The 27,831-nt window shown below is 46.2% G+C and overlaps 1 protein-coding gene across 4 annotated transcripts in view; it reads right to left on the reverse strand.

Annotated features, from left to right (window-relative positions):
• Positions 1–20,382: 20,382 nt before the first annotated feature.
• The window catches only part of GRM5 (glutamate metabotropic receptor 5), a 259,730-nt gene continuing 252,281 nt past the window's right edge, over positions 20,383–27,831 (reverse strand). For 2 of the 4 annotated variants that reach the window (XM_028726024.2, XM_028726025.2), the window contains exon 10: positions 20,384–23,604. In XM_028726024.2, coding sequence (XP_028581857.2) covers positions 22,749–23,604 — 856 coding nt within the window. In that variant the 3' untranslated portion in view covers positions 20,384–22,748. Of the gene's footprint in view, positions 23,605–27,831 lie in introns of all 4 variants that reach the window. The other 2 variants (XM_028726026.2, XM_028726027.2) reach the window with 2 other exon arrangements.

Consider the following 27,831-nt stretch of genomic DNA (forward strand, 5'->3'; position numbering starts at 1 on the left):
CATGCATTTATAGCAGCATCATACCACTTTAAAGTGTCATGGTTTCCCCTGAAGAATTCTGGGAGCTGTAGCTCGTGCTGAGAATTCTTAGGAGATCTCCATTTTCTTCACAGAGTTACATTTCCCAGAGTTCCCCAGGAAGAGGAATTGGTTGTTAAATCCCTCTGGGAACTGTAACTCTGTGAGGAACCTCCTAACAACTCTAAGCACCCTTACCGAACTACAACTCCCATAATTATTTGGGGCAAGCTATGGTTGGTTAGAGTAGTGCTCTAAAAGCAGGGCACAAATGTGGCCTTGGAAGTCCCCCTTGACAGCTTTTTGTAGAGCCCAGCAGCTTGGCGTGTAATGTGTAGCTGGTGTTAGAATTCCTGATCCATGATTGCAGTCATGAGATTTTTGTCTATCACATGACGGTGTATGTTTTGACTCCACAGAGTGGGAAGTGACGGAGACAGGATATTGTGTTCCGTGAAGTGGGACTATTGTCCTTTGTTTTTCTCTCTCTTTGCTGTCTGATGCTAGAGAGAGAGGGAGCCATGTTGCAGTGCTCCGTGTGTGTTTATATGTAAATATAGTAGATTAGCCAACATGCTGAGTTGCTGAGGTCTTTTACGCAAGTTGTGCAAACTCTCCGGATCCCTAAGTGTGCCGATGTCTGTTGGCATCGGTTGTTGTGATGTTCGGGCAGAAGAAAGCTTTTGAAGCTCCCGAACGATCAACCAGGAGGGAGGGAACATGCCAGTCGGGCATGTGTCTCTGCCAGGGTCCTACTCGAGTGTAGGCTGAACTCCTGAAAACTGGACCCTCCATTGTGGGTGAATCTCAGCTCTGTATTCGGTGATTTCACCAAAGGACAAAACATTTCACAGTGGGAAGTTCACAGTCAGACTGATCACGGTTACAGGGCACGTTCGGCAGCCCAGCATGCAAGCAGGCGCCGAGGAGAGGAGATGGGAAGATGTGAGAAAGCAATTTTGTGAGGAGGAAGCGACATCCAGGGAAGAGAAGACACAGCTCTGCAGATGCAATGAAACTGGCTGGGCTTCTCTTTATAGCATGGCAAAGGAGGATAATTTATTTCTCTCTTGACTTCCCTGGAAAGTGCCATTTTTTTCTGGTTCAATGGTTCAATGGTAAGCAAGGTTCAATGGTAAGCACATTGCCTCCTTTTGCACCCGGTCACTGTACGGTTCAGAAAAGAGAAACCAAAATGATCGAGGGGATGCAGAAACTCCCACATGAGAAAAGGTTGCAGCATTTGGGCCTGTTTAATTTAGAGAAAAGGTAATTTGGTAACAGCTCCCCCTGGGAGGTTGTAGACTCTCCTTCCTTGGAGGTTTTAAAGCAGAGGCTGCATGGTCATATCTTAGGGATCCTTTAGCTGTGATTCCTGCATTGCAGGGGGTTGGACTAGATGACCCTCGGGGTCCCTTCCACCTCTACGATTCTATGATTCAGTAAACAACTGCTGTGTAAAGCAAGATGGTCCACAGAGCAGACAAAAAAAAGACATTTAAAAAACATCCACAGCTGCCTCAGAGATGCTGTAATGGTTCTAGGGGTTGCTCGTGCGTAAGCCTGTGCCAACACCTGGCTGGGTTGCCTGAGTGATCCTTTCCTGTCCGGACAGCCACTCACCCGTGGCTGTCTCAATCGCTGGCAGAATCCGTCAGTGGGCGTTTCTTAAACTTCTTCCAGCAAAGAAGCTCTTTGACGCCCAGTCTCCTCCTACTCTCCCTGCGCGGAAGCCTTCTGCGCAAGGAGGGCGTAGGCAGCGGAGGACCCTTCCTCTCCCCGCTGGTCCCCGGCAAGGAGTCATGGGACCGCCTTGTCGATTCCCCCATCTGCCCCCCTTCTCCACTGGAGCTACACTGATTCCCTTCCCCAGAAGATGGGCTGCCTCTCCCACTCCCGGGACGCTCTCTGGGATCCCTTTGGAGCTTGCTCTCTCCCCCCGGCACTGATGGCAGTTCCCTGACAGATGCATTTTGGGGAGAATACCTGTCTCTTCCTTATGATCCAGTGTTTTTGGGTTCTTTCTTTGGCTCCTTTGAAATGCATCAGCTCTCACTGTGACCTTGAGAAAAGCACACGAAATAAGACATGAAAAGAGCACAAAACACGAGAGAGAGACACAATACACTGAGCTCAAACTGTTTATTTTCTGGGACACTATCTCACGGTGCAGAGCTTCTCTCCTTCCCCTTTTAAGGATGCTACCTATCAGCACAGCAAATAATACTTTGGCCTGTTGCTTCACTGTTGCAGTGGCTGTTACATTGCTGAGGAAGATAAATGCAAATTGCTTCGCAGACAAGTCACCCACTTAGAATCCGCCTCTGACAGAAGGTAGAAGGGGCACCTGTGTGCTGGGCTCCATGCCAGCAGGGGTTTCAGATTCTTAAGGGTCGTTTTTTAAAAAATCAATCAATCAATCAATTTGGACATTTCTGAAGAAAGTTAGAGAACAAAATGTGCAGGCAGCACCATTGCTAAGGACACTTAATCACTGCTGCTAAGCAATCAGAGGAAGAAATGTTGAGCACCTCCATCTGAAACTTGGGAGTGCACCCTCCCAGAGCAGCAGAAAAAGGAGGAGAAGCTGGATGGAGCTGGATGTTGATGTTGTTTAGTTGTTTAGTCGTGTCCGACTCTTTGTGACCCCATGGACCAGAGCACGCCAGGCACTCCTGTCTTCCACTGCCTCCCGCAGTTTGGTCAAACTCATGCTGGTAGCTTTGAGAACACTGTCCAACCATCTCGTCCTCTGTCGTCCCCTTCTCCTTGTGCCCTCCATCTTTCCCAACATCAGGGTCTTTTCCAGGGAGTCTTCTCTTCTCATGAGGTGGCCAAAGTATTGGAGCCTCAGCTTCAGGATCTGTCCTTCCAGTGAGCACTCAGGGCTGATTTCCTTCAGAATGGAGAGGTTTGATCTTCTTGCAATCCATGGGACTCTCAAGAGTCTCCTCCAGCACCAGAATTCAAAAGCATCAATTCTTTGGCGATCAGCCTTCTTTATAGTCCAGCTCTCACTTCCATACATCACTACTGGGAAAACCATAGCTTTAACTATACGGACCTTTGTTGGCAAGGTGATGTCTCTGCTTTTTAAGATGCTGTCTAGGTTTGTCATTGCTATGGAGCGGGATACAGGGATATATTTGCTTAAGCATGTTCTTTGTGTGAAAATTATTTTATGCACTCCAGAAGAGGCAGACGTTGTGGGGAGGCAGGTCACTGAATCAGCCTGGAGCTTTCATGGCAATTGGGTATTGTACTGGACCTAATGCTGTTATGTAATAGCAGTGGGGTGGGCTCAGCATCCAATGGATCCCAGGCTGGCTCAGGCCTCGCCTCGCCTCTGGAAAGCCCCATTTCAGGTCTTTGGACAAGTTGAATGATACTGGCATCATTCTGGCAGGAGACTAAAAGAGGTCAGCCAGGCTTGTAGTGGGAGGAGGGATACCTTTCCTCCAGCCAACTCTCCACCTCAGCCTGGCTCAAAGGGGGTTTAGGTTGCTCTGCCAGTTGTCAGTTGCCTGGTTAATCTTGCCTCATAGAATCACAGAATGGTAGAGTTGGAAGGGACCCTGAGGAACATCTAGTCCAACCCCCTGCAATACAGAAATATGCAGCTGTCAGCACCATGCTCTAACTTGATCAAATGGGATGTGTGGTCCAACTACAGTATTGAGTTTTCATGGAGGTGCACATTCGCTTTTCATGCACAGAAAGAAGATTGTTATGTCCTGAAGTTCTCACCCTGGGCCAGCAGGGGGATGCTGTAGATAGTTTTCACTCAGGTCCACATATGCAAATAAGGAATTGAAAGTGACATTCAGTGATTGGATAGTTACAGAAAGTTGTTACTGTTGCTTTTTAGTTGAGCTCTATATAAGCAGGCTGGCTGAACCCTTCAGTTCAGTTCTGTTCTGGCCTGTGAATAAACAAGAGCTGTTTGAAGAATCGCTGCGTCGTCTGATATGTTCACCCGCAAGTTAACAAAGATCACAATAAGGGCTGTCAAGTGTTGAATTTTAAAGACTTCATTTTCCCCAAAACACATGATTCGTTTTATTTGGCGACCCGCATGCCTCCTGCTAAGAGTATTAATAAATTGCTGCTATCGCATGTCGCTAATGAATCAGCATCTTGTCATAGGTATTGCATTAAACAGATTTATCTGTGATGGTTACCACCTCACCTAATTAAGAACTGCTAAAGTCTCGGCCGGACCTAATTCTCTGCTAATGTTAACACATTTTCAATGTAACCAGGATTAAATGTCAGATTTGATCATTTTATGGCGCTGAATCCCAATGATGACAAGGAAATCAATTAATTCACACAGGAAATATTCCTGCTTATGAACTGAAAGAATTATATTAGCACTGACCAACGTAAATGAGCCTCCAAGACATTTTGTCAGCCCAACGTTTAATGCTTAATTATTATGCTGCGCAACTAGAGAATAGGCTCTTCGGAGTTATGATGGCATAAAATCCTTTATGAATTGCGTAAATGCATGAGTTCATTGCACAACCTTATGCTATAGTGATGGTGTTCTTGAAGCTACCAGCATGAGTTTGATCAAACTGCGGGAGGCAGTGGAGGACAGAAGTGCCTGGCGTGCTCTGGTCCATGGGGTCACGAAGAGTCGGACATGACTAAATGACTAAACAACAACAACAACATGCTATAGTAGCTCAGCATCATTGACAGTTTCTCTCCTTTAATGAGAATGCGTGCAATCTGGAATATATTATTCCAGCATAGGTGAGGGATCTCTCAGGCATTCCAATTCCTAAAATGTTTCAATAGCATGGTCATCATATGGCTTGCACATGCTGTCATAGGTCTAAGCCAGGTAAACAGGCTAGACTCCAACTCAAATCAGCCCCAGTCACATGACCAGTGGCCAGGGCACCAAAAGAAACACGTCCCAATGTTCATCAGGGGAATGTTGGAGGGGATGCAACTGCAGCCCTTACCGTCCCACCCATGATTCAGTAATCTTATGATTATGCAGTAATGATAATTAAGGAGTCATTGCAATGTGTGCCTCCATGTGCTGCCTTTTCAGCTAGATCTGCTTTTTTATGTGCAGTGTGCATATGCCAATATATTATTTCAGAGTGACTTAAGTTGTGTTTTCCATTTTATGTAGCAGGACTTGCTCACCATTCCCTTCAAACTGGAGCAACTTGTGGTTTCTGTCTCCTCAATTTTTTCAAAGTGACTTTCCTACATTTTAACAAATTCAATTCAGTTTCCATACAATATTTCCTTAACCTTTTGACTTCCCATCCTTACTTCCATGACGTTTCTGCTCAAATCCTTTATCTACTGCCTTAAATGCAATGTTGTTGTATAGTCGTTTAGTCATGTCCAACTCTTCATGACCCCATGCAATACCTTTTCCTTTATCTACTGCCTTAAATGCAATACCTTTTCCTATAATATATATCTCACATTCCATTCTTTTAACATTCTCATTCCTTTACTTCTATTTCAAGTCCTGCCTGCGATTTCATTTGTCTATAGTATTTTCAGTGTTTCCTAAATGCTTAGTTTTGGAGCATAAAAGGTAAAGGTAAAGGGACCTTTGACCATTAGGCCCAGTCGTGACAGACTCTGGGGTTGTGGCGCTCATCTCGCTTTATTGGCTGAGGGAGCTGGCGTACAGCTTCTGGGTCATGTGGCCAGCATGGCAAACCAGAGCAGCGCACGGAAACGCTGTTTACCTTCCCGCTGGTGCGGTACCTATTTATCTACTTGCACTTTGACATGCTTTCGAACTGCTAGGTGGGCAGGAGCAGGGACCGAACAACGGGAGCTCACCCCATCATGGGGATTCGAACCGCCGACCTTCTGATTGGCAAGCCCTAGGCTCTGTGGTTTAACCCACAGCGCCACCCGCATCCCTAGTTTTGGAGCATAGAGTGGATAAACTCGCCTTTAATGTGGATTGGGTGGCTGTAGAATGCTGGAGACAAGAAAGAAATAGGAATGGGTCTGAATACCACCACAACTGCCTGGGACCTTAGGCTACTACACCACTGATTATGACAGAGGAAGTAAAGCTTCTCTCTATCTAGATGGAGCACTTAAAAAAAGTAAAGGACCCCTGACAGTTAAGTCCAGTCGCAAACGACTCTGGGGTTGCAGCACTCATCTCACTTTACTGGCTGAGGGAGCCGGTGTTTGTCCGCAGACATTTTTTCCGGGTCATGTGGCTAACATGATTAAGCCGCTTCTGGCAACACCAGAGCAGCGCACGGAAACACCATTTACCTTCCCACCGGAGTGGTACCTATTTATCTACTTGCACTTCGAGTTGCTTTCGAACTGCTAGGTTGGCAGGAGCAGGGACAGAGCAACAGGAGCTCACACTGTCGTGGGGATTTGAACTGCCAACCTTCCAATCAGTAAGCCCTAGGCTCAGTGGTTTAGACCACAGCGCCACCTGCATCACCCAAACTTACAGCATTCCAAATGATGCTGTATCTCAGCTCAAATCAACCCCAAGCACTGTCCATCCCGATGGGGCTGATAGCAGGTAGAATCCACTGGTTTCCTACCTGAAATTTGTATGAGCAACATTAAATTCAGAATATCTATTTGGTTTCCTGCTCAAATGCCCTGTGAGCTACTTCCGATTAAATAAGAGGCCGTCTTGTACGTGGCTTTGCACAAGGGGCCTGATCAAGTATTCTAGGGAGGATGCCTGACCGACTTTGCTAATGAAGATACACTGCATTAATCCGGTAACGACTCTCTGCTCTGGTCCCACATTTCCTCTCTGTTTTCATCACCTTGACAAAGGGAAATATTTGCATATTTGTCAACATTACAGAATGTGGCTAATTGACTGCCATGGTCTCCAGACAGGAGGGCAAAGGCCTCCAATGTACGCTTTAGCTCAACACGATATGGGTAATTGCCACTGAGTGTGGCCAGGCATTGATTGTGTATTTAGAGGAATCTTATCTCTTTGTCCAACGGGCAGTGGCGTAGCGTGGGGGTGCAGGGGGGGCCGGCCGCACCGGGCGCAACATCTGTGGTTAGGGCAAATCCACAGGTTAGGGGGCGCAAATTACTTGCCTTGCCCCGGGTGCTGACAACCCACGCTACGCCACTGCCAACGGGTATTTCTATATGGCCTCATGGCTGTAGCAGGAAATACCTGGCAGGTCTGCACACCTGAAAGTAGCAGCCAGAATTATTTCACACCCCAAAATGTATGGAAAGAGGTTCTGTAGATTTGGCCAGAAATTTTGTTTTGCAGCTTGCATGTGTGTTGGGCAAAAGCTACAGGGAAGGTACTATGGTCGAGAAGCAATTTCTGCAAATTGTTGCAGAAATGTGGAAATCTGGATTTATTTTTTAAAATAAAGTTTTTTAACACCCCCCACCCAATACAATAAAAGACAATTACACAAAGGATAATAAAATGAGAGAAAAGAAGAGAAAAGAGACAGAAGAATACAAGGTCCTCTCTCACGAGTTTATCTTAACCGTTGATACATGCAGAAAACAGGTGTGCCCTCTACGCTCTCACCTGGGATCATCCCTCTCTTTTCTGAGCCTCTCGCCATGGGAGACTGGAGATCTGAATTTAAGATGGGAAAGATGAAAGAACAGAAGTTCATAGCTGTCGATTCCTACACATCTCAGTGCATGGCATTGGGCAGTCTGTCAGCTTAACATACCTTACAGGGATGATGTGAACATAAAATGTGATGAAGAGAACTCTGTATGCCACCCTGTGGTGTGGGATAAAATGGAGTAAATAATAATAATAATAATTTTATTATTTATACCCCGCCCATCTGGCTGGGCTTCCCCAGCCACCCTTGTTGGCTTACAGCATATCTAAAAACATAAAACAAAAGCGCTGAAAACCTCCCAATACAGGGCTGCCTTCAGATGCCTTCTAAAAGTTGTATAATTCTTTATCTCCTTGACATCTGAAGGGAGGGCATTCCACAGGGCGGGCACCACTACCAAGAAGGTCCTCTGTCTGGTTTCCTGTAACCTCACAGTGCAGGAACTGCCAAAAGACCCTCGGAGGAGGACCTCAGTGTCGGGCTGAACAATGGGGGTGGAGACGCTCCTTCAGGTATACCGGACCAAGGCCGTTTAGGGCTTTGAAGGTCAGCACCAACGCTTTGAATTGTTCTCAGAAATGTACTGGGAGCCAGTGAAGATCCTTTAGGACCTGTATTATATGGTGGCCACTCTCAGTCACCAGTCTAGCTGCCGCATTCTGGATTAGTTGTAGTTTCCGGGTCACCTTCAAAGGTAGCCCCACATAGAGTGCAATGCAGTAGTCCAAGAGGGAGATAATTAGAGCTTGCACCACTCTGGTGAGACAGTCTGTGGGCTGGTAGGGTCTCAGCCTGCGTACCAGATGGAGCTGGTAGACAGCTGCCCTGGACACAGAATTAACCTGTGCCTCCATGGACGGCTGTGAGTCCAATATGACTCCCAGGCTGTGCGCCTGCTCTTTCAGGGGCAAGCTTACCCTAGGAGCCTGGAGGAGGTCCAGGAGGAAATAACAGGACACTTAAAAACAAACAACCCCCCAACCTCTAAACTCCCAGCTGTGTCTTTCATGAGAGATGCTGTAACTCAGCAGTGCTAATAGAATGAAGGATTGCATCTGTTCAAGGCTTTGAAGAGAAAGGAAGCGTGAATTGGCTCTCCTCTGATGGAAGATGGCTCACAAAGAACACCAATCACACACAATCAATAGCAATAAATGCCAATTGTAGGAGTGAGCAGAAAGAGAAATAGAATACCCAGAAAGCAGCCCGCATTTGCATGGAGGAGGATGGAGAGGCTACACTAAGTTCCCAGCAGATGAGCCACCGTTGCTTACCGGAGAGAAGAGGAGGAGCGGCAAGGCAGCAGGAGGTGGATGTGGTGCAAACACACCCGCAGAACCTTCTGCCGGTGCATTTGCAACACGCTGACCTCCCCACTGTTGCCAAGATACCTGATCTGGTCCAGGGGATGACTATTTAACCCTGCAAAGTTCACATGAAGTGTAAGTCATGTGCAGAACACAAGGTCAAGGTCAAGGTCGCTCCAAAGGGTAAGGTATCTGGCAGGGAAGCAAAAGAGCCCTACCAGATTGTGCATGCAGACCTTGTTGGTCCAATAAAGCCCTGCTTAGGCAAGGCAGAATTTTTCATGGTGCTCATAGATCAGTTTTCCAGACGTAGTTTTCATGCTCAAGCAGAGGTCAGAAGCATTCCCTAGGTTCAAGGAATTCTGTGCTTGGCTTACCTCCCTCTTGTAAGCAATAGCAACATAGACACTAGCATAGTGACTCTACCCTACCAGGAATTCATCTTCTTGTATGGAGGTCAGACAGCTATGGGCCCAGCCCTTTGAAATGTCGACTCAGTCTATACACATTTCTATGTTACGCAGGGCTGCCTTACAACATTCTGCTCCTGGAGGCCACAAGCTGGTTCCCTCTTCCAGTTCCTATTAAATCCCATCTGCACTATACATTTAAAGCATTATTGTACTGCTTTATTGCATTGCTTCCTTCAAAGGATCTTGGAAACTATCGGTGCTGAGAGTTGTTAGGAGACCCACATTCCCCTCACAGAGCTACAATTTTAAGAGTGATTTAAAGATTAATCCCTCTTCAAAAGGAACTATGGGAATTGTAGTACAGTGAGAGGGTTCCTGACAACTCTGAGCGCTATGGTTCCCAACAGGGGTGCCAAGTGGGGGGGCAGCTCCCCAAATATTCCAACGAAGGGGCCAGGCCCCCCTCAAAGTTAATGGGCACTGCTATTCAAATGGGGCATGTGTGTCATGTCATGTGATCAGTTATGTGGGGTGGGGCTTACCTGGGCCCCCCAATACTTCATTCAAGTTGGCACCCCTAGTTCCCAGGATGCTGTGTGGGGGAACCATGACTGTTTAAAGTGGTATGATACTTCTTGAAATGTATAATACAAATGGGGCCATATAGAAGCTGACTAGACTGGCTGTGGAATCTGACTTCAACACTTGCAGCGAGAGAGTTTCTTCCTTTTCCATTTTCTACATTGGCATGTTTGGCAGAGTGTATGTGCCAGGCCTAAGATCTCCTGGGCCCCTTTTGAAAACTCCATTATTATTTTTTCTCCACTTTGCATACAGGGCAGCTAAACTCCCTGAAAAAAATGCATTGCTGGCTGTTATGTACTGAAGTTATCACCCTGGGCCAGCAGGGGAATACTATAGATAGTTTTCACTCAGCTCCGCATATGCAAATAAGGAATTGAAAGTGACATTCAGTGATTGGATAGTTACAGAAAGTTGTTACTGTTGCTTTGTAGTTGAGCTCTATATAAGCAGGTTGGCTGAACCCTTCAGTTCTGTTCTGTTCTGACCTGTGAATAAACAAGAGCTGTCTGAAGAATCGCTGTGTCGTCTGATATGTTCACCCACAGCTGATCACTGGCCATACCCCAGCTCCCAAAATTGCCATACATTTGTTGAAATGTGCGTCGTGAGCCCATAACCTCAGCCCTCCAAGTGCCCAGCATGGGGACTGGTGGATCTGGCAATTTCTTTTCCACTCCATTTTTCATTTTTCCAAGTTCAGCTCTCCACATTTCGACATCAAGTTTGTGCTTAGGAAAAATTCCTCATGAAAATTCACCAGCAAATTTCTCCCAACATAAAAAGGTTTGTATACGATTTTTCATAATATTATGAAAACACATTGGCAACACACAAGTTCAATATGCAGATTGTAAGAGATGACTGGAATAAAGAATTGGAACTTTCAATATTACCCAGACAGTGGGGAAAATGTTCTAGCTTCAATACCCATTAGATTTGAAATTAAGACTAATAAAACAGAAAATAATATTTAGAGTTTATTGGACTTCTTTACAGTTGCATTAAAAAAAAGGTTAGCTAAGATAGCTCAGTGTTGGAGATGTGGCAAGAACAATGCCTCTCTGAAACATAGGTTTGTACAGTGTTCTGGACTGTGTAATTATGACTGTGCAGAAAAAGTTAAATCTTTCAGTGGAGAATATTTTATTGAACTATATACTTGCAGTATGGAAATTATCAATGGGACAACGAAAATGGATTTTCCATGTCCTAATAGTGGCCAAGAGATTGATAATGAGGAATTGGAAAAATAAAGGTATGATACGCTTCCATTGATGGACTGATGATATGAGATCACTGGCAATATGTGATCAGACTGCTTACAGGTGCAGACTCTCTATGCATAAACACGATAACATTTGGAATGCGTTTATACAAAATGTCGTAGGCTATTAACATTTACATAAGCACTAGGACAATAACACTATACTGATTTATATAAGAATGTATGGGAATATCGTATATCGTTTTTCTCTTTTTTTGCATATTCTCACTTTAATATGTATATTTGTTGCTGCTTTTCTCCCTCTCACTTTTCCTTCTCTCCCCCCGTATCACTTTATTTCTTTTAATTGAAATCACCTTAATAAAAATAAATTAAATAAAAATACAGCGGTACCTCGGGTTAAGAACTTAATTCGTTCTGGAGGTCCGTTCTTAACCTGAAACTGTTCTTAACATGAGGTACCACTTTAGCTAATGGGGCCTCCCACTGCTGCCACGCTGCCACCACCACACAATTTCTGTTCTCATCCTGAAGCAAAGTTCTTAACCTGAGGTACTATTTCTGGGTTAGCGGAGTCTGTAACCTGAAGCATCTGCAACCCGAGGTACCACTGTACTCATTTTTGCAAAGCATTTTACCCTAACATGATGCAGTTTTGAATGGTATTTTCGCTAATGCACGTGATTCTGTAATACTGTTACATGCCACCCTGGTCTCCGAGCGATGTGAGATTCTAGGGCTTCCAAGCACACCTATTCAGGGTCCATGTTTTCTTCTGGAATCACAGCAGCAAGGGCAGTGTTAGCTTGGGTCTTTGAGAATCTCCAAGCAGGGCCGGCTCAAGACATTTTGCTGCCTGAGGTAAAGGACAGTGATGGCACCCTCCTCCCTCTGAATTAGCCCCAAATTCCCAGGTGTCAAGAAAGGCTATTTATGTATGCTGCTACTGCGGCCCGTGTTTTGTTAGCCCCCAAATGGAAAACGAGTGAGGTCCCAACCAAAGAAGAATGGCAACTTAAACTGATGGAATATTCGCAGCTTGCAGATTTAACATATAGAATAAGAGAACAAGGAGAAATTGTGTTCATTTACAAATGTTGGTGGCATCAAGATAAATTCAACAGTGTAAATAAGTTTTGATGGGTGTAACAACGGATTGCTGAATGGTTTAGTTCATGTAAAAATATGCAGGGATGTACGGTATGCAAAATGAACCATGGAAAGAGAAGATGGGAAGTCATTGATTTAAGGTTGTTTAAATGAATATTTTGAAATGTAACTTAGAAAATGTAATAAAAATTAGAGAGAGACAGAAAGATGGCACCCTCCTCCAAGGCACTTATCAAGGCCATTGGATCAGTAAGGTAAAGGTAAAGGTACCCCTGCCTGTTCGGGCCACTCTTGCCAGACTCTAGGGTTGTGCGCTCATCTCACTCTATAGGCCGGGAGCCAGCGCTGTCCGCAGACACTTCTGGGTCACGTGGCCAGCGTGACAAGCTGCATCTGGCAAGCCAGCGCAGCACAAGGAACGCCGTTTACCTTCCTGCTGTAAAGCGGTCCCTATTTATCTACTTGCACCTGGGGGTGCTTTCGAACTGCTAGGTTGGCAGGCGCTGGGACCGAAAGACGGGAGCGCACCCCGCCGCGGGGATTCGAACCGCCGACCATGCGATCGGCAAGTCCTAGGCGCTGAGGTTTTACCCACAGCGCCACCCGCGTCCCATTGGATCAGTAGTTGAAACTTATTCCCTGAGGGCTGCAGGCTGGCGCAGGGGGTACAGGGCCTGAGTTACAGACGCTTCAGGTTGTGTTGTTTCAGGTTACGGACCTGCCGAAACCCGGAAGTACCGGAACGGGTTACTTCCGGGTTTCAGGGGTCGCGCATGCGCAGAAGCGCTAAATTCCGCTTTGCACATGTGCAGAAGCGCCGAATCGCAACCCGCGCATGCGCAGACGCCCTGCTATGGGTTGTGAACGTTCTTCCCGCACAGATCACGTTTGCAACCTGAGCACCCACTGTATTTTGGAAATGTACATCCAGTCTTTAATTTTTTGTGGGGCCCTAAGCTATAGCTTGTTTAGCTTATACGTAAATCCGGCACTGCTTTTCCTTACTATGAACTGAGCATGATTTAACCCCGACTTGTCAGCTATTGGGAGATGCCCTGTCTTGGACAATTGCTACTAGTTCTCTCATGGAACACTATTGCAGCCGCTACACATTGACTGGCGATTTGCTGGCAGAAACCTTCTGTGTATGTGTTTTGGTGGTTGTCTTACAGTGATCTACTTGGGCGGGGGGCGGGGGTGTGGGGAAGGCACGTAGGAAGTCAGCAGAGACAACGGCATTTGAAAGACCAATCAAAGCTGGGTTCATATCACAGTTTTTTGTTTTAATACTGTTCAAAAAGTACCCGACTCTACATAAACACCAACTATAACATGATGTAAGCAACCGAGAAACAAGCAAATGTATTTCCTTAAGATGCTTAAAATAAATTACACGTCTTCTCCCTCCTTTTGTACAAGTAAGAAGGCAAAAACAGAGCAGGTAGAAAGGTTAAGGTTTCGTTTTGTCTTTAATGAAAAACTCCGTCTCGGTTCACATCAAAATAATAACTTTACATTCTCTATTGTTTTAATAATTTTAAAGCGGCAACAACGTTTTTTTTAAAAAGAAGTATTTTTTTTTAAAAAAAGAAAAAAAATAACCCCAAACACTCACAGAATGTTCCAAAACAAAGTTATCATAATAAGTTATTAGCAAATTAAAAAAAAGAAAGAATTACAAGCACTTGTAGCCCACGTAATATTGTTTAGAATTGGCACCATCTCTCTAAAACGTTGATACCCTATACAAATGTCTAATTATACAAATATCACCATCAGCTGCCATTGAATTCTATTAGTACACATAATATACATAGTATATTTGTTCACATTTGGCAGATCAGAGTGAGTTGGCATTTAACAGGCGACACTGTCTCTGATATTGTTGCACTCCTCTTATTAGACAAGATAGACTCAGTCATGCAACACACGGATTCCTCACCAAAATGGATATATATAGATATATATTTTTGAGTTCCCTTTGCTGATCTGTAATTCTGTTTTGTTTTTGTTTCGAACTACATATAGATAGTATATACTTGTTTTTTTCTTCTTCCACAGTATAAAATTGGAGAGATTTCAGTAGCTTGGGTGCAAGAAAAAGCTGTTGCAAAAAAAGCAATGTGGCATAACTCTCTCGAAGCTGGTCAGATGCCTGGAGGGTTCCCTCCCCAGGGGATTTCAGCTGCTGGGGGGAAAGTCCTGGGTTGTGAATAAGGAAACTTCCAATAGAACCAGGAGCTTCTAGGGCGCGTTTGGAGAGAATTGCCCCGTGATAATTGCCCCGTGCTGTCGGTCGGGTGCTCTAGCACACTATCAAATGTGCAGAATGCATGCTAGGGAAATTGAGGGACCTCTTCACCTTTTCCTTCCCTGATCATCCTGGGTTTGTCCCCTGCCAAACTGTCGGTCATGTGGACCAGCAAACTGAACTCCCCATTGCCACACACACACCATTTCCAAGAGAAATAAAGCACGGCCAATCTTTAGCTCTCCTGCATCCACAATGAACCCTTATTTCTGACAACTTTATTTCCACATCCTTTGACATGTTTCAACCATTTCCTCCCTTTCCTTCTTCAGCCTCAAACATAGAGGAAAAACCAGGCTGCGCTCTCTCTCTCTCTCTCTCTCTCTCCAATATCTATACCCTTAGGCAAAATCGTTGGCTGAAGGAGCAGAAGTGGAAAGTTCTAGTTTACCTGTAGCGACGGACAAATTCTTCATTTCCCACTTCTCATTTTCTCAGTCTTAAATTCCATTCCCCATAATTTTGTATCTGTTTTGATGATGATGATGATTTAAAAAAAAAACAACTCATGAAAAATCTATCAGGATTTTAGTGCAAATTTCTCTGGCTATACCTTTTATTTTTATTATTAAATAAGGTTCCCTAATGCATTTGTGTATGTTATCTTTACTGATGTACACTTTCCCCCAATGTACACATATTTGTATATATTACGAACTGAAAACTACACGGCAAAATTTGGAAAAGCAAGAATGTCAATGGATCATTACATTTTGTTTCACACCTTGTTTTGGGAAGCGAGAAGTATGGAGTTTCATGTTAAAGTGCAGATGGCACTGAATATATCCCCCTTCACTGTTTACTTGACAGGTTTTTCGGAAAGGGGACTTTCACAAAGTATTTCCACATGCTGTGAAAAGTGCCTTTTCCCTTAAGAGCCACTAAGAAAATGTGAAACTCAAACACGTTCTATCGATTAAGAATTCACAAATCAGGAAAGACAGCTGCAGCAACATCCCCATTCTAAAATTCTGCTTTCAGAGCTCATTCGCTAACCTCCTGTGTTTCTTAGTGAATTCTGAACCTGCAGTTTGTATCAAAATCTGAGACCTTCCTAACAATGAGTGCATGAGTGACACAGCTCTTCAATGCCCCCCACTGCCCCTGTATATACTTGTATTTGCATTTACAATCTTAACAAAAAATAAGCCACGTTCCAGAAATTCTACATTTGAAATGCTGACATTTGACATTAGAATTTCTGAGCCAGTTTGCAAATTGCTTAATCTTAGCTAATCGCATGAATACACTCCCAATGCAGTGGTGTGTGTGTGTGTGTGTGTGTGTGTGTGTGTGTGTTATAGAAAAAAGGACTCCGATTTGCTTGGACAGCTCAATTGGTTAGAGAGTGGTGCTGTTAACACCAAGGCTGCAGGTTCGATTCTCTTTGTGGGACATTTCTGCACCGCAGGAAGTTGGACTAGACCAGGGTTTATCAAACTTAGGTCTCTAGCTGTTTTTGGACCACAGCTCCCATCATCCCTAGCTAGCAGGATCAGGGGTACTCAGGGATGATGGGAATTGTAGTCCAAATACAGCTAAAGACCCAAGTTTGGGAAACTCTGGACTAGACAATCCCTTCCAACTCTAAGATTCTATGATTCTATTAAATTTCCCGGTAACAATAAATAACCCTGTCTTTCTCTACATGATTGCCTCCCGCCACCTTGCTGGACATAGGGAATTTCAGCTGAGGAGCATGCAAAAGGAAGCAGAGATTTTGTAGGACCTCTGTGTGTGCAGTGAAGCATACATGGAGTCTTGGATTAGACCATTAGTTTCTGAGGACTGGTTCATAGATTTCTGCCCATCACTCACTGACTGCAGCATTCATTCAGTGTATGAACGAGCATCATTGAATGCTACAGAGAAAACGTCCCTATCATCATGTGTGTGAGGACACACGTGTAAAGTGCTCTTCCAGTTAAGCCCATTTGCACATTCAGAACTGCCAGAAGCTGCTCCCTGGGTGGGGTGGAGCCACCAGGTGGGTTGCTATTGCTTACTGGGAGGGAGAGGAGTGAGGTGGTGGGGAGGTCAGCATGGTGCAAAGCAGTGGCGGAACCAATCTCCTGCTGGGGTGTTTGCACCACACTGACTTCCCTACTGCCTCCTCCAGAGAGCCAATTCTTTCAAACTTGAGAGTTATCAAATGGTACACAACCCTGTGTAAACCAGCCACAAGTCATGAGCTTTGCTGCAGGATGTTCTAAATCTCTCACATGCATTACTTAATATAGAGGGTTTTTTAGAAATATATATTTGGAAATGTGGCCATTTGAAACCAGCGGGGATATAGTAGTTCGTTTTAATGTAGAGGAGATTATAGTGACACTTGCTAGAACCCTAATGTGGTTCCTAGCTAGCAAGGACGATAAGAGATGTTGTTGTTTTTTTTGTTACTATGGCATTGTAAACTGCTCTGTGATGCTCAGAGGAAGGGCAGTGTATAAATTTAATAAACAATTTTTAAAAATTACGGGTTTATTGTTTTTTGCAACATGACTACAGTCTTGTGCATAGTTACCTGGGAGCAGGCACCGATGAACGCAGCGGTGCTTCCTTCGAATAGCAAAGGCTGAACTTGTAAAACACACCGAGCTTTAGCAAAATATATCCAGCCAGCTGAAATGCAACTTTTAGCCTTTAATCAGCAATGTAAACAACCTTGCAAAAAGGAGTGCTACTGTTTACACTTGTAGTACCGAGTATGAACTCCATTAGAAGGGGAAAGGAACAGTATCTAGCACCTGCTCAGTCATTTCTGTTACTCTCTGAGTTCCTCTGTGCTGAAGCCTCACAAACAGCAGTAGAACTTGAAAGCCTCGTCATCACCTCATTCACCATTGCAGGGGGGTGGACTAGATGGTCCTTGAGGTCCCTTCCAACTCTATGTGATTTACCTTCCAGAACAAAAAGGAGCTGTACATTACCCTTCTGCTCTGGCAGATTATATCCCGCTTTGGGAGGGAGAAGAAAAGCACCGTGGAGCTGCCTGTCCCTATGTTCCTCATTCGCCACCTCACTGGGAACTTTGTTTCGTGGCTTTCAGGTGCACCACAGATCCTCTTTCGTCCCTCCCACACGAGAAAAAGACAGAAGGTGCCCATAACCTGCTGGGACAATCTGTTGCGAACAAAATCTAATCCAGGTTGGGGAAGCTTTTTCAGCCTAAGGGGCCACATACCAGTGGCGAAACATAGGAATCTGCCTATTGGTCCATCTTGCTCAGTATTGTCTGCACCTCTGGAGCACCTCTCCAGTTTTTCAGACAAGGTGTTTCTCCCAACCCCACCTGGAGATGCTGGGGAGTGAACCTGCAACCTTCTGCTTGAAAGGCAGATGGTCTACCACTCAGCTATGGCCCTTGACCAAGGGTGAGTAGTGGGTGCACTGGCGGAGAAAGGGGGTGGGGGCGGGGGGCCACCCCGGGTGCCACCTCTGAGGGGGGTGACAAAAAGGCACCCCATGGGGGGCTCGCACCACTGCCCCTGGGCGCGGCGGTGCGAGCTACCACCATCGTGCCTCTGCAGCTGCAAGCGGAGGATCGCACCACCACCGCTGCAGCTGTTAGTGGAGGATCCCCCCGCCGCCGCATACGCACAGAGGATCACCCAGCCTCCTGTGCAGTGGATTTCCCTGCCCCTGCGTGGTGGATCGCTCCCCCCAGGTGTACTGCATGGCCACTGCTCTGGGCACTCATGCAGCTTACTCCGCCACTGGGTAGATGAGACCATATGCAGAAGTGGAATGGACCTTTATATGACCTTTGTATGGCAGGCTAGTTCCTTCACACATCCACACAACCCCCCCATCCTCCACCCAGGACACGTAAGAGGCATGGTTTTAGTTCTAGGACACATTCCAGCCAGGCATATGCACCCACAGTTAGCTAACCATCTACTTCCCATTTGGACCGCACTGAGAAAGATCCTGAGCCCTACACTCCCATGTCTGAGTACGTCATTGACACTGTGTCCTCAATTCTCAACCGGCCAATAATGCTCTCACATGTGCTCTTACGCAGATTGAATATGAGCACACATAGCACAGTTGTGCACCGAGACAACCACAATCTATGCCCTATTGCTCTGAACCTTTATTGGGCTATTTTCGATTTCCTACATTCAGGGTACCATTTGCAACTCAAGTCGGCCATGATACATCTACGCATTGCCCTAGAACCCTGCGCATTGCAGAGGATCCTGGGCCATATTATAGGAGACACACCCAAGACACATGGGACACTGGCCAGACCTGTTGGGCCACAACATCTTATTGCATTTTGTCAAGAGGCCCTCAAAGCCCTGCTGATGGGCTGCGTTGCAGTTTTGTGGACTAGTTGGATCTCCTGCAGGGATGGGGAACCAGTGACCCGCTATATCTGTCTGCACTTCAATCCCCATAGTCCCTGACCATGGACTTTGCTGGCTGGGACTTAGGAGAGTTGGGAGTCGAACATCAACTGAAGAACCAAAGGAGCTTCTCCACCCCTGATCTGGTGGCTCATTATATTAGCCCCATTTTTTCTTCATTTTCAACACAACATCAGGAGTGACCAGTGTAGTGGGGCATCATCTCTGCAGAGTACCTGGATGGGGTAGGGCAGGGTGGTGCGGACGCATTGGTGGGAATGCTGAATTTGCTCTGCTTCTGAGTGCTCACACCCTGATCTCATTTCTGCCTTGCCCCATCTCCATCCAGCCTTATGAGGGCAACTCCACAGCTCTGCCCTACAACACTGGCTCCTATTGCATTACACATTCATTGTTGAGTGAAATAAAGAATGAATTTTAAATCCACGTCTCTCCCTCCCCACCCTTCTATATATTTAGATTTCACAAGGCAGCCTCCACCTTCTTCTGTTGTTCCTCGGTCTCCCCGTTCTTCCCTTTGGAATTCAGGAAACACAACTTCCTTATGAAGTCAATGCAAGATTCCATGGAATCCCATAGCCCATGACTACACGGGAACACAGGTGTACTGAGTCAGCCCACTAATCCACCCAGCATAAGAGGAGCTTGCTGGATCAGGCCATTGGTCCCAAAGCAGATGCCTGTGGGAAACTTGGAAGCAGGACCTGAGCACAGGAGCGTTTTCCCCTCCTGTGGTTTGCAGCACCTGGTGTTCAAAAGCATTCCTGCCTCCAGCTGTGGAGGCAGAGCTCAGTGTACCTTACTCAGACTGGCAGGAGGCCTCCAGGCTTTCAAGCAGGCTTCTCTCCCAGTGCTACCTGGAGATGCTGGGGACTGAAGCAGGGATCCTCTGCATGCAAAACAGATGCACTGCCATTGAGCCATGGCCCTTTGCACCAATCGAAATGGGTGGCATGGTGTCTTTATTGATTACTTATTTAACTGCTGAATGGTTGCCTTCTCTCTCCCCGAAAATGCGGGGCAAAGAACATTTCAAAACACAAATTCCTTAGCAGCCTCTAGCAACTGTAATGATGGGCCTCTAGCTCATATATAGGAATTTGTGTTTTGAAATGTTCTGGGAGAGAGAAGGCAACCATTCAGCAGTTAAATAAGTAAGCAATAAAGACACCATAGGGACGTGGGTGGCGCTGTGGGTTAAACCACAGAGCCTAGGACTTGCCGATCAGAAGGTCAGCGGTTCAAATCCCTGTGACGGGGTGAGCTGCCGTTGCTCGGTCCCTGATCCTGCCAACCTAGCAGTTCGAAAGCACATCAAAGTGCAAGTAGATAAACAGGCACCACTCCGGCGGGAAGGTAAATGGCGTTTCCGTGTGCTGCTCTGGTTCGCCAGAAGAGGCTTTGTCATGCTGGCCACATGACCCGGAAGCTGTATGCCGGCTCCCTCGGCCAATAAAGCGAGATGAGTGCCACAACCCCAGAGTCGGCCACGACTGGACCTAATGGTCAGGGGTCCCTTTACCTTTACCTTTAAAGACACCATGCCACCCATTTCGATGGATATATATAGACTTAAACCAATTTCCTGAGCTATCCAGAGCAAATAAACATGGCCGAAAGGTACAAGTGAAAGAACTTCTTCACATAGCAAATAGCTACCACAAGATTTAGTGATGGCTACCGACTGGTCAGCTTGAGAAGGGGATTAGATAGACGGAAGGAGGGCAAGTCTATAGATATGAGTCATGATGATGGCATGATACTTCCATGCTCAGAAGCAAGTCCTGCCCTACTCGCACTTATTCACATGTATGTTCTCTGAATGGATAAAGTATGAATGAAGAAGGCTTTGATCTCGCCAAAGGGAAGGTAGCCATCTTGCTGGGGATGTTGTTCCACTTCTCCAGCAACAAAACCAATGCCTTGATCTGGACCTAGCTTGGCAACCCACCCCATAATGATCACACCCACGCGCCCGCCATTTCCCCAATCCACATGACAAATGGCACACCCAAAAGCGATGGCTTCAAGAAACTTCCAATGCGATGGCTGTATTATGAGAAGCAGCCCGTCACGCCAGAAACGTAACCCACGATATTCCCTCCAGCCATTGCTCATTCTTGTGCATGGCCCACGATCCAGGAAACTGAAGGAGGACAGAGGGAGCAAAGTCACACCATGAATCAGTTGCCTGCTTTAACACCCTGAAAAAGTTGGTGTGTTTGTGTGCGTCATCTCTATAAAGGAAAGAAAGCATAAAATCTGTGAAATACTGATGGTTGCCTCGTTGGCCAAACAGTACCGAGAATTAATCCTGAAAGGGCACGCAGCCTCTCAAATTGCAGTTGCAATTGATTGGCAGAGCAGTAAGCTTGCACTCATCTCTCCCAATTAAAAGATGCATTGGGAGGGACCAGGAAGGAAGTCCCACCTCCCCTGACAACTGTCAACATCTCCCTAGGGAGACCCACCTCTCTGATTGAGAGCAACAACTCATAGGAACACAGGAAGCTGAGTCAGTCCATTGGTCCTCCTAGCTCAGTATTGTCTACACTGATTGGCAGAAGCTTCCTGGGATTTCAGACAGGGTTCTCTTCCAGCCCTAGAACCTGGGACCTTCTACATGCAAAGCAATGCTCTGTCACTGAGCTACGGCCCTTCCCTGCTCCTCGAGAACGATATCAGACAACTGACCCCTTTTCCTTATGACTAAAAGACCTTTGAGCCTGGTAAAAATTTCAAACTGGCAATGTTAATGTAAGAATTTCCATAAAAATGTGTGGATTTCACTTGGGAAACACAGCTATGCTATAATAGCTCCACAGCATCGCTAGAAAGAGAATATTCACCTCAACATTTGCCCTGGTAAGGGAATTACAAAACAGTACTCCATAAAATATTATTATTAATATTGTTATTATTAATTTTCTTTTTTGCTACTCCATTATTGGTTGGCAACACGGTGAAATAGTCAGGAAAATCCTCCTGGAATTTTGTCGCTCTGGAGGTGAATCCAATGTTAACAAAGAAAAAAAAACTCTTTTAGATACTTAACTGAAGAGATTATTATTACTTTTCCTCATAAACAAATCTGTCGGATGAGAAGTCGTTTGGAAAGCCCTCTGTGACTGCAGTCATCCGCTGCAATGCATCAACTTACGTCTGTCAACACGCGGAGGACCGCCATGTACACATAACGTTTTAGCCAAAAAAAATGGTCAGCAGTTAGAGAGAACAGGTTGAGATCTTCATTTAAAAAAACCCAAACAAACGCCTTGAACCAAAAAAAGGAGCTGGATTTGTTTTGGTCCCAGATCTGAAGTCTCTTAGAAAATGTACATTCAACGTTTTGGTCTTCCGTTATCTTGATAAAAGGTCAAGGTTCACTTCTGGGTTAAGGAATCCAAGTAAACAAACGCTGGACGGTCGCTTAACGTCAACCTTCCTTTTCACACTCTCTCTCCGATATGCGTTGTCGACGGTTCATTGTTATATACTAATGCAAAGCACTTGGTATGTGATTTAAGAGACTCCTTATAAGCCCTCAAAGATAGGTGCAGTTTTTTTATCTCATTTAAAAGCCCATGTTTTTAAGGCCACAAAGATCTGCTAACAGTTTTTTTTTTATTTTGTGTGTGTTTAAAGAGCATAACTCGTCTTTCCCTTTCCTGCTTCCGTGTTTTATTATTTATTCGAGGTGACCCAATACTCTCATTTGTGTCTGTAAACACTGGAGATCTCGGAGGGTTGGCCTCCCGTCTCTCTTGTCTTGAAGCTGTAGAGATCCAAGGTTGAACGTGAGCTACATTCACAAAGAAGAAGAACTCTGAGCATAATCTCTTATCATAAGCGAATCGTATTTTGGCGAAGAGGGGATACACAGGGCGGATTCGGAGGCCGGGGAACTGGGCGAAGCGCTCCCGGAGTCGACAGAGTCCCTGAAGGGGGAGGGAGGCGTCAAAGCCACCAACTCTTCTAGGTCGGGCTTTGGCGCTGCTGGTGTTCCTGCCGAAGGGCCCTCTTTGACGCTGCCGCAGGACGGCTTCCTGGCCGACTGAGATGCGCCGTTGACCTCGATGGCGGGGAGAGGCTGGATCTCTGCAAACGTCGTCATGGTGGTAGGAAGCTGAATTTCTCTCGGGATCAGGTAGGAAGAGCACAGAGGGGTGGCCACCATGGTTCCCGGCGTGGTCGTGGAGAGCATCATGGAGTTGAGTTCGCTGATGTTGGCGGTGAAGCGGGTCACCACGCTGCTGATCTGCTCCATCAGGGAGCCTTGGGAGGAGCTGCTCCTCTGGGTTTGCTCCGTCTGGAACGTCGGGACGTCGTCCTCCGTCCGGCTGAGTGAGGCGGTCCTCTGGCTGATGGTGCTGATGGGGGAAGGGGTCTGAGCTCGGTACTGAGCCGGGTAGTGCTCCTCTGCTTCGGAGACGTCGTAAAGCGGTTTGGCACTGGACTCTGGGAGCGGGACGGTGAGTGTGGCACCGCTGCTGCCGCTGCCACTGTGCTGGCTGCTGGCTGTGCTTTTGGAGAAAGGCTTGATCACGGCCGTTTGGTTGGGGTTCTCCTTCTTGTTGATATGAACGGAAAGCCTCTGCCAGAGGTGGGCTCCCCTGCTTGTGCTCTTCTCGTTCTGGGCCCATGTGACCGATTTTCCATTGGAGCTGCAAAACAAGGAAGAGAGGGAGAGAGAGAGAAGGAACTTAAGGTTCATATCTAAGGGAGACATTAACAGCAGGGCCATCACAAGTGGCTGGCCAGCTCAGGCAGTGTTCTGATAGCCCCAAGAGTTTGGAATGCCCATTTGCCAGCTTACCCCAGCCATGATGCTACTCAGCACTCAACCCATTACAACAAACAGTGTTGCCTCCTTTGAATGGGAGCCAAACTCATCTGCAGTGGCCACCTACCGTTTTGGGTTACCCAAAATGCCACGCGTTGGCACGCAGATCTTTGAAATGTATTGATTTCAGAGATCTATGGTCTAGCGTGATGCGTTTGGGGTGTTTTAAGACGGCAGGCAGCCCCCATGGGTGGCAGCTGAGCTTAGCTCCCATTCAAAATCACCAGCACCCACCCACAGCACCACCCGTTTAACCCACAGCACCACCCGTGTCCCATTAGGATCAGCATTAGGATCAGGAAAACTAATGCAACATTCCCCGTGTTTGAATGTACCTGTAGAGAACTGTGTTTTACATTGTGACTGGATGGGAGGAGGGGCTTTGCTGTCAAAAGTTCAGGTAAGAGGATGAAATGTTGGTTAAAGGAGTAGCTGGGATTTGTGAGTTAATGTAGTTAGTAGCCCTGGGACCAGAGTGGAGTATGGATGGGCACTGGCGGAGGAAGGGGGAGCGTGGGGTGTGTGGCCCGCCCCAGGTGTCATCCCTGAGGGGATGGGATTCTTAGATTAGAAATAAGTCTAGGAAATTAGACCTCTGCTTCTGGAAGTTTATGTGTAAAACGAAGAGTCAAGAAAACCAGAGAAGTAGGGAGGGGGGGGGGATACTCACTTTCCGAGAAACTTAGTTGGAAATTTACTTGTTTTCCATTCCCACATGAATTTAATTTCTTGATTCCTGGCCAATCTTTCATGGAATTTGTAGTTTAAGGGTTTATTGTCATCTTTATTGATATCTCTCCCAGACCAGAATTCAATGCGGTATCACACAAATGAAACCAAGGCAGATTTCAAAAACAGCTCGGGGAAGAATCAGTAAGCATCATCATAGAAGGTCCTCACCTCATGGGATTCCTACAGTTTTCCATGGGGAAGAGGCAGGGGAATATCTGCATGGGATATTCCCCATAGGGAAACTCACAAGCTTGCGGGCTGTGGACTTAGATTCATTGTCTCAATCAACAGCCATGGGGTCATTTCAAAGTGTTAGTGTTGACCTTTAAAGCCCTAAACAGCCTGGGCCCTGTAGACCTGAAGGAGCATCTCTACCCCCATCATCCAGCCCGGACACTCAGGTCCAGCTCCGAGCGCCTTCTGGTGGTTCCCTCACTGCAAGATGTGAAGCTACAGTGAACCAGGCAGAGGGCCTTCTTGGTAGTGGCACCCACCCTGTGGAACGCCCTCCCATCAGATGTCAAGAAGACGAGTAATTATATAACATTTAGGAAACATCTGAAGGCAGCCATTTTTAAGGTTTGCTGTTTTATTATGTTTTTATACATGCTGAAAGCTGCCCAGAGTGGCTAGGGAAACCTAGTCAGATGGGCAGGGTACAAATAATAATATTATTATTACAGTGGGGGGGGGGAATGCAGCTAAACACCCCTCCCCAAAGCAAGATAGCCACAGTGAGGCTGTGACATGTGTTATTATGATGGTCTTTCTCATTCACCCTGAGATTAGGGGTTGGGTTTCCTGACCTGGAACCTCCAGACTGTTAAGAGTGCTGGAATAGAGAGAGTTAGCAGTCTTTTGATGAGGAAGTCTTGCGTGCATATATTCATTTCCCTCACGTACTGTCCAGCTAGGTTCTGAGAGGATTGTCCAGCCATTCAGGGTGACTACACAACTGGCCTTGTTGGGAGCTAATTGCCTAATTACAGGCCACCTGCTTGACAGAACAGAAGTGTGTCATTTAATAGCCAGGGAGGCACTGAGTCTCTTGTCAGCGGCTGCCACCCCAAGCTGGGCTCTTTGCCATGTCCATATATCGAAAGTGCCAGACTGGTTCCTTTTCTTTCTTTCTTTTTTTTACTGTAGAGCTCTGTGTCACGTTCATGTAGCAAATTAAGCCTCTTCGCTCCCTAAAGTGCGTCAGTCATAAAAACCAGTGGCATTTCCAGGAAATTGGAGGCAGAAGGCCATTTTTAAATTCCCTTCTCCCACTACCCAAATAGGCCTCGGGACGCATGTGTCACTCTCTTTGCCCATCCGAGAGGTTTAACTGAGGGGGTCAGTCAGATCGCATCACTGGCTTTCTCGTTGAGGGAAAACAAAGCGACGTTTGACAAACATGCAAAAGTCATTGTCCCTCCTCAAATATTGAAGGCAGCTTTCCACAGAATGCAGTCCCAATGCTTTTCATCCCTCGAATAATCTTTCACCTTCGTCATCCCTGTCACAAGGTGTCCTTATTGCTGTTAAGATTTCGGTTGGGTTTTCCAACCCTTGCCAAGCTCACAGGCAGGCAAGCACCTCTCTCTCTCTCTCTCTCTCTCTCTCTCTCTCTCTCCTTCCCTTTCTCTCTCTCTAACCCACAGAGGAATGGGTGAATCTGACATTTTTTGTTTCTCTCAATTTCCTATATTTTTTTTTGCATATTTTTGCATATTTTCACATCAGTTTCTTTCCCCCTTTTAAAAAGTCTCATGAAAATTCATCATAACTTTTGTTTCTCCTATCCATAGCTGTCAACGTTTCCCTTTTTTTAAAGGGAAATTCCCTTATTTTGAATAGGATTCCTTGCAAGAAAAGGGAAAAGTTGACAGCTATGCTCCTATCATGCCTTTTCCCCACAGTGGGACATAGGAAACTTCCTTATACTGAATCAGGCCAATGGCTCACCTAACTCAGCATTGTCTTCACCGACTGGCAGAAGCTCTCCAGGGTTTCAGCAGGGGACATTCCCATTCCTAACTGGAGATGCCAGGACTTGAACCTGGGACTTTCTGCATGGAAAGCAGAGCCTCCACCACTGAGCTATGGGCTGCCCCCCTCCCCACATATCTTTGTTACTTGAGGCAGGACAACCCAGGTACATTCTCAGAAGCCCCTTCGCACATTCAGTACTTGCGCATGCCAAATGCTTGGACAGAAATAACGAAGGAAGATTTCTGCTGGCTCAGGCTGATGGCCCATTATGCCATGAAATCATACAATCATGGAACTGGAGAATTGGAAGGGACCTGAGCATCATCTAGTCCAACCCCCTGCAATACGGGAATCTTTTGACCAATGTGAGGCTCAAACCTACAATCCTGAGGTTAAGCATCTCATGCTCTACCGACTGAGCTATCCAGCATCGTGTTATGACAGCAGCTGACAAATGCCTGTGGAAAGCCCAGAAACAGGACCTGAGGGCAACAGCACTCTGCCTTTTTGCAATTCCCAGGAATTTGGGGGCTTCAATATCTCATTGAATGTGCACCATTTTCTGGCAAACTCACTGCTGTAAAAAATCTCTGCACCTCTGTAATTATTTTTTTAAAGAGCACAGATGAGTGCTTATAGCGGTGGATAAATCAAGTAAAAATGCTGTTTTCCTTCTCCTCCTCCTCTGCAGTTGCAGCTGCAAGATAGTAAAATTCACCTTGGGCTTCCATTTGGGCGGGGGGTGGGGGGTGGGAAGACTCAAAGCTTTGGCTGGAGCAGCGAGCCTACCATAAAAACAAACAGCAGCATAGCTCTGTAGTGTCTCAGATCTGCCTAGCTGCCGAGCTATATAAGGGCTTGCGACATGCAGGCTTTGCACAAGAAAGACATGCAAAGTGATGGAACACACAGTGTCCCCGGTTCAGTTCCCAGCCTGTCCTGTGGCTGTGTGAAAATCTGGTAAGCTGCCATTGGTCAGACAGCGCTGCCCTAGAGGACCAATAGCCTGACTCTGCATGAAGCAATTGAATAGGTTTTTAAGAGTTGGGAGAAACCTGAGACGTCATATAGTGGAACCCCCTGCTCAATGGAGCAATCTTGCAACCACAACAGGGCCAGGGCCAGGGCCAGGGCCTTCTCAGTGATGGCTCCGACCTGGTGGAATGCTCTGTCCCATGAGACCAGGGCCCTGCAGGATTTAATTTCCTTCCGCAGGGCCTGTAAGACAGAGCTATCCCTCCTGGCTTTCAACTTGAACTTAGCTGATCTTTTATTCCCCTTCCTTCCCTCCCCTCCCCTTTTTATGAAGATTACCCACTCTGGGATCCCACAGCTAATT

This window comes from Podarcis muralis, chromosome 4, assembly GCF_964188315.1.
Source record: "Podarcis muralis chromosome 4, rPodMur119.hap1.1, whole genome shotgun sequence".
Classification (NCBI taxonomy): domain Eukaryota; kingdom Metazoa; phylum Chordata; class Lepidosauria; order Squamata; family Lacertidae; genus Podarcis; species Podarcis muralis.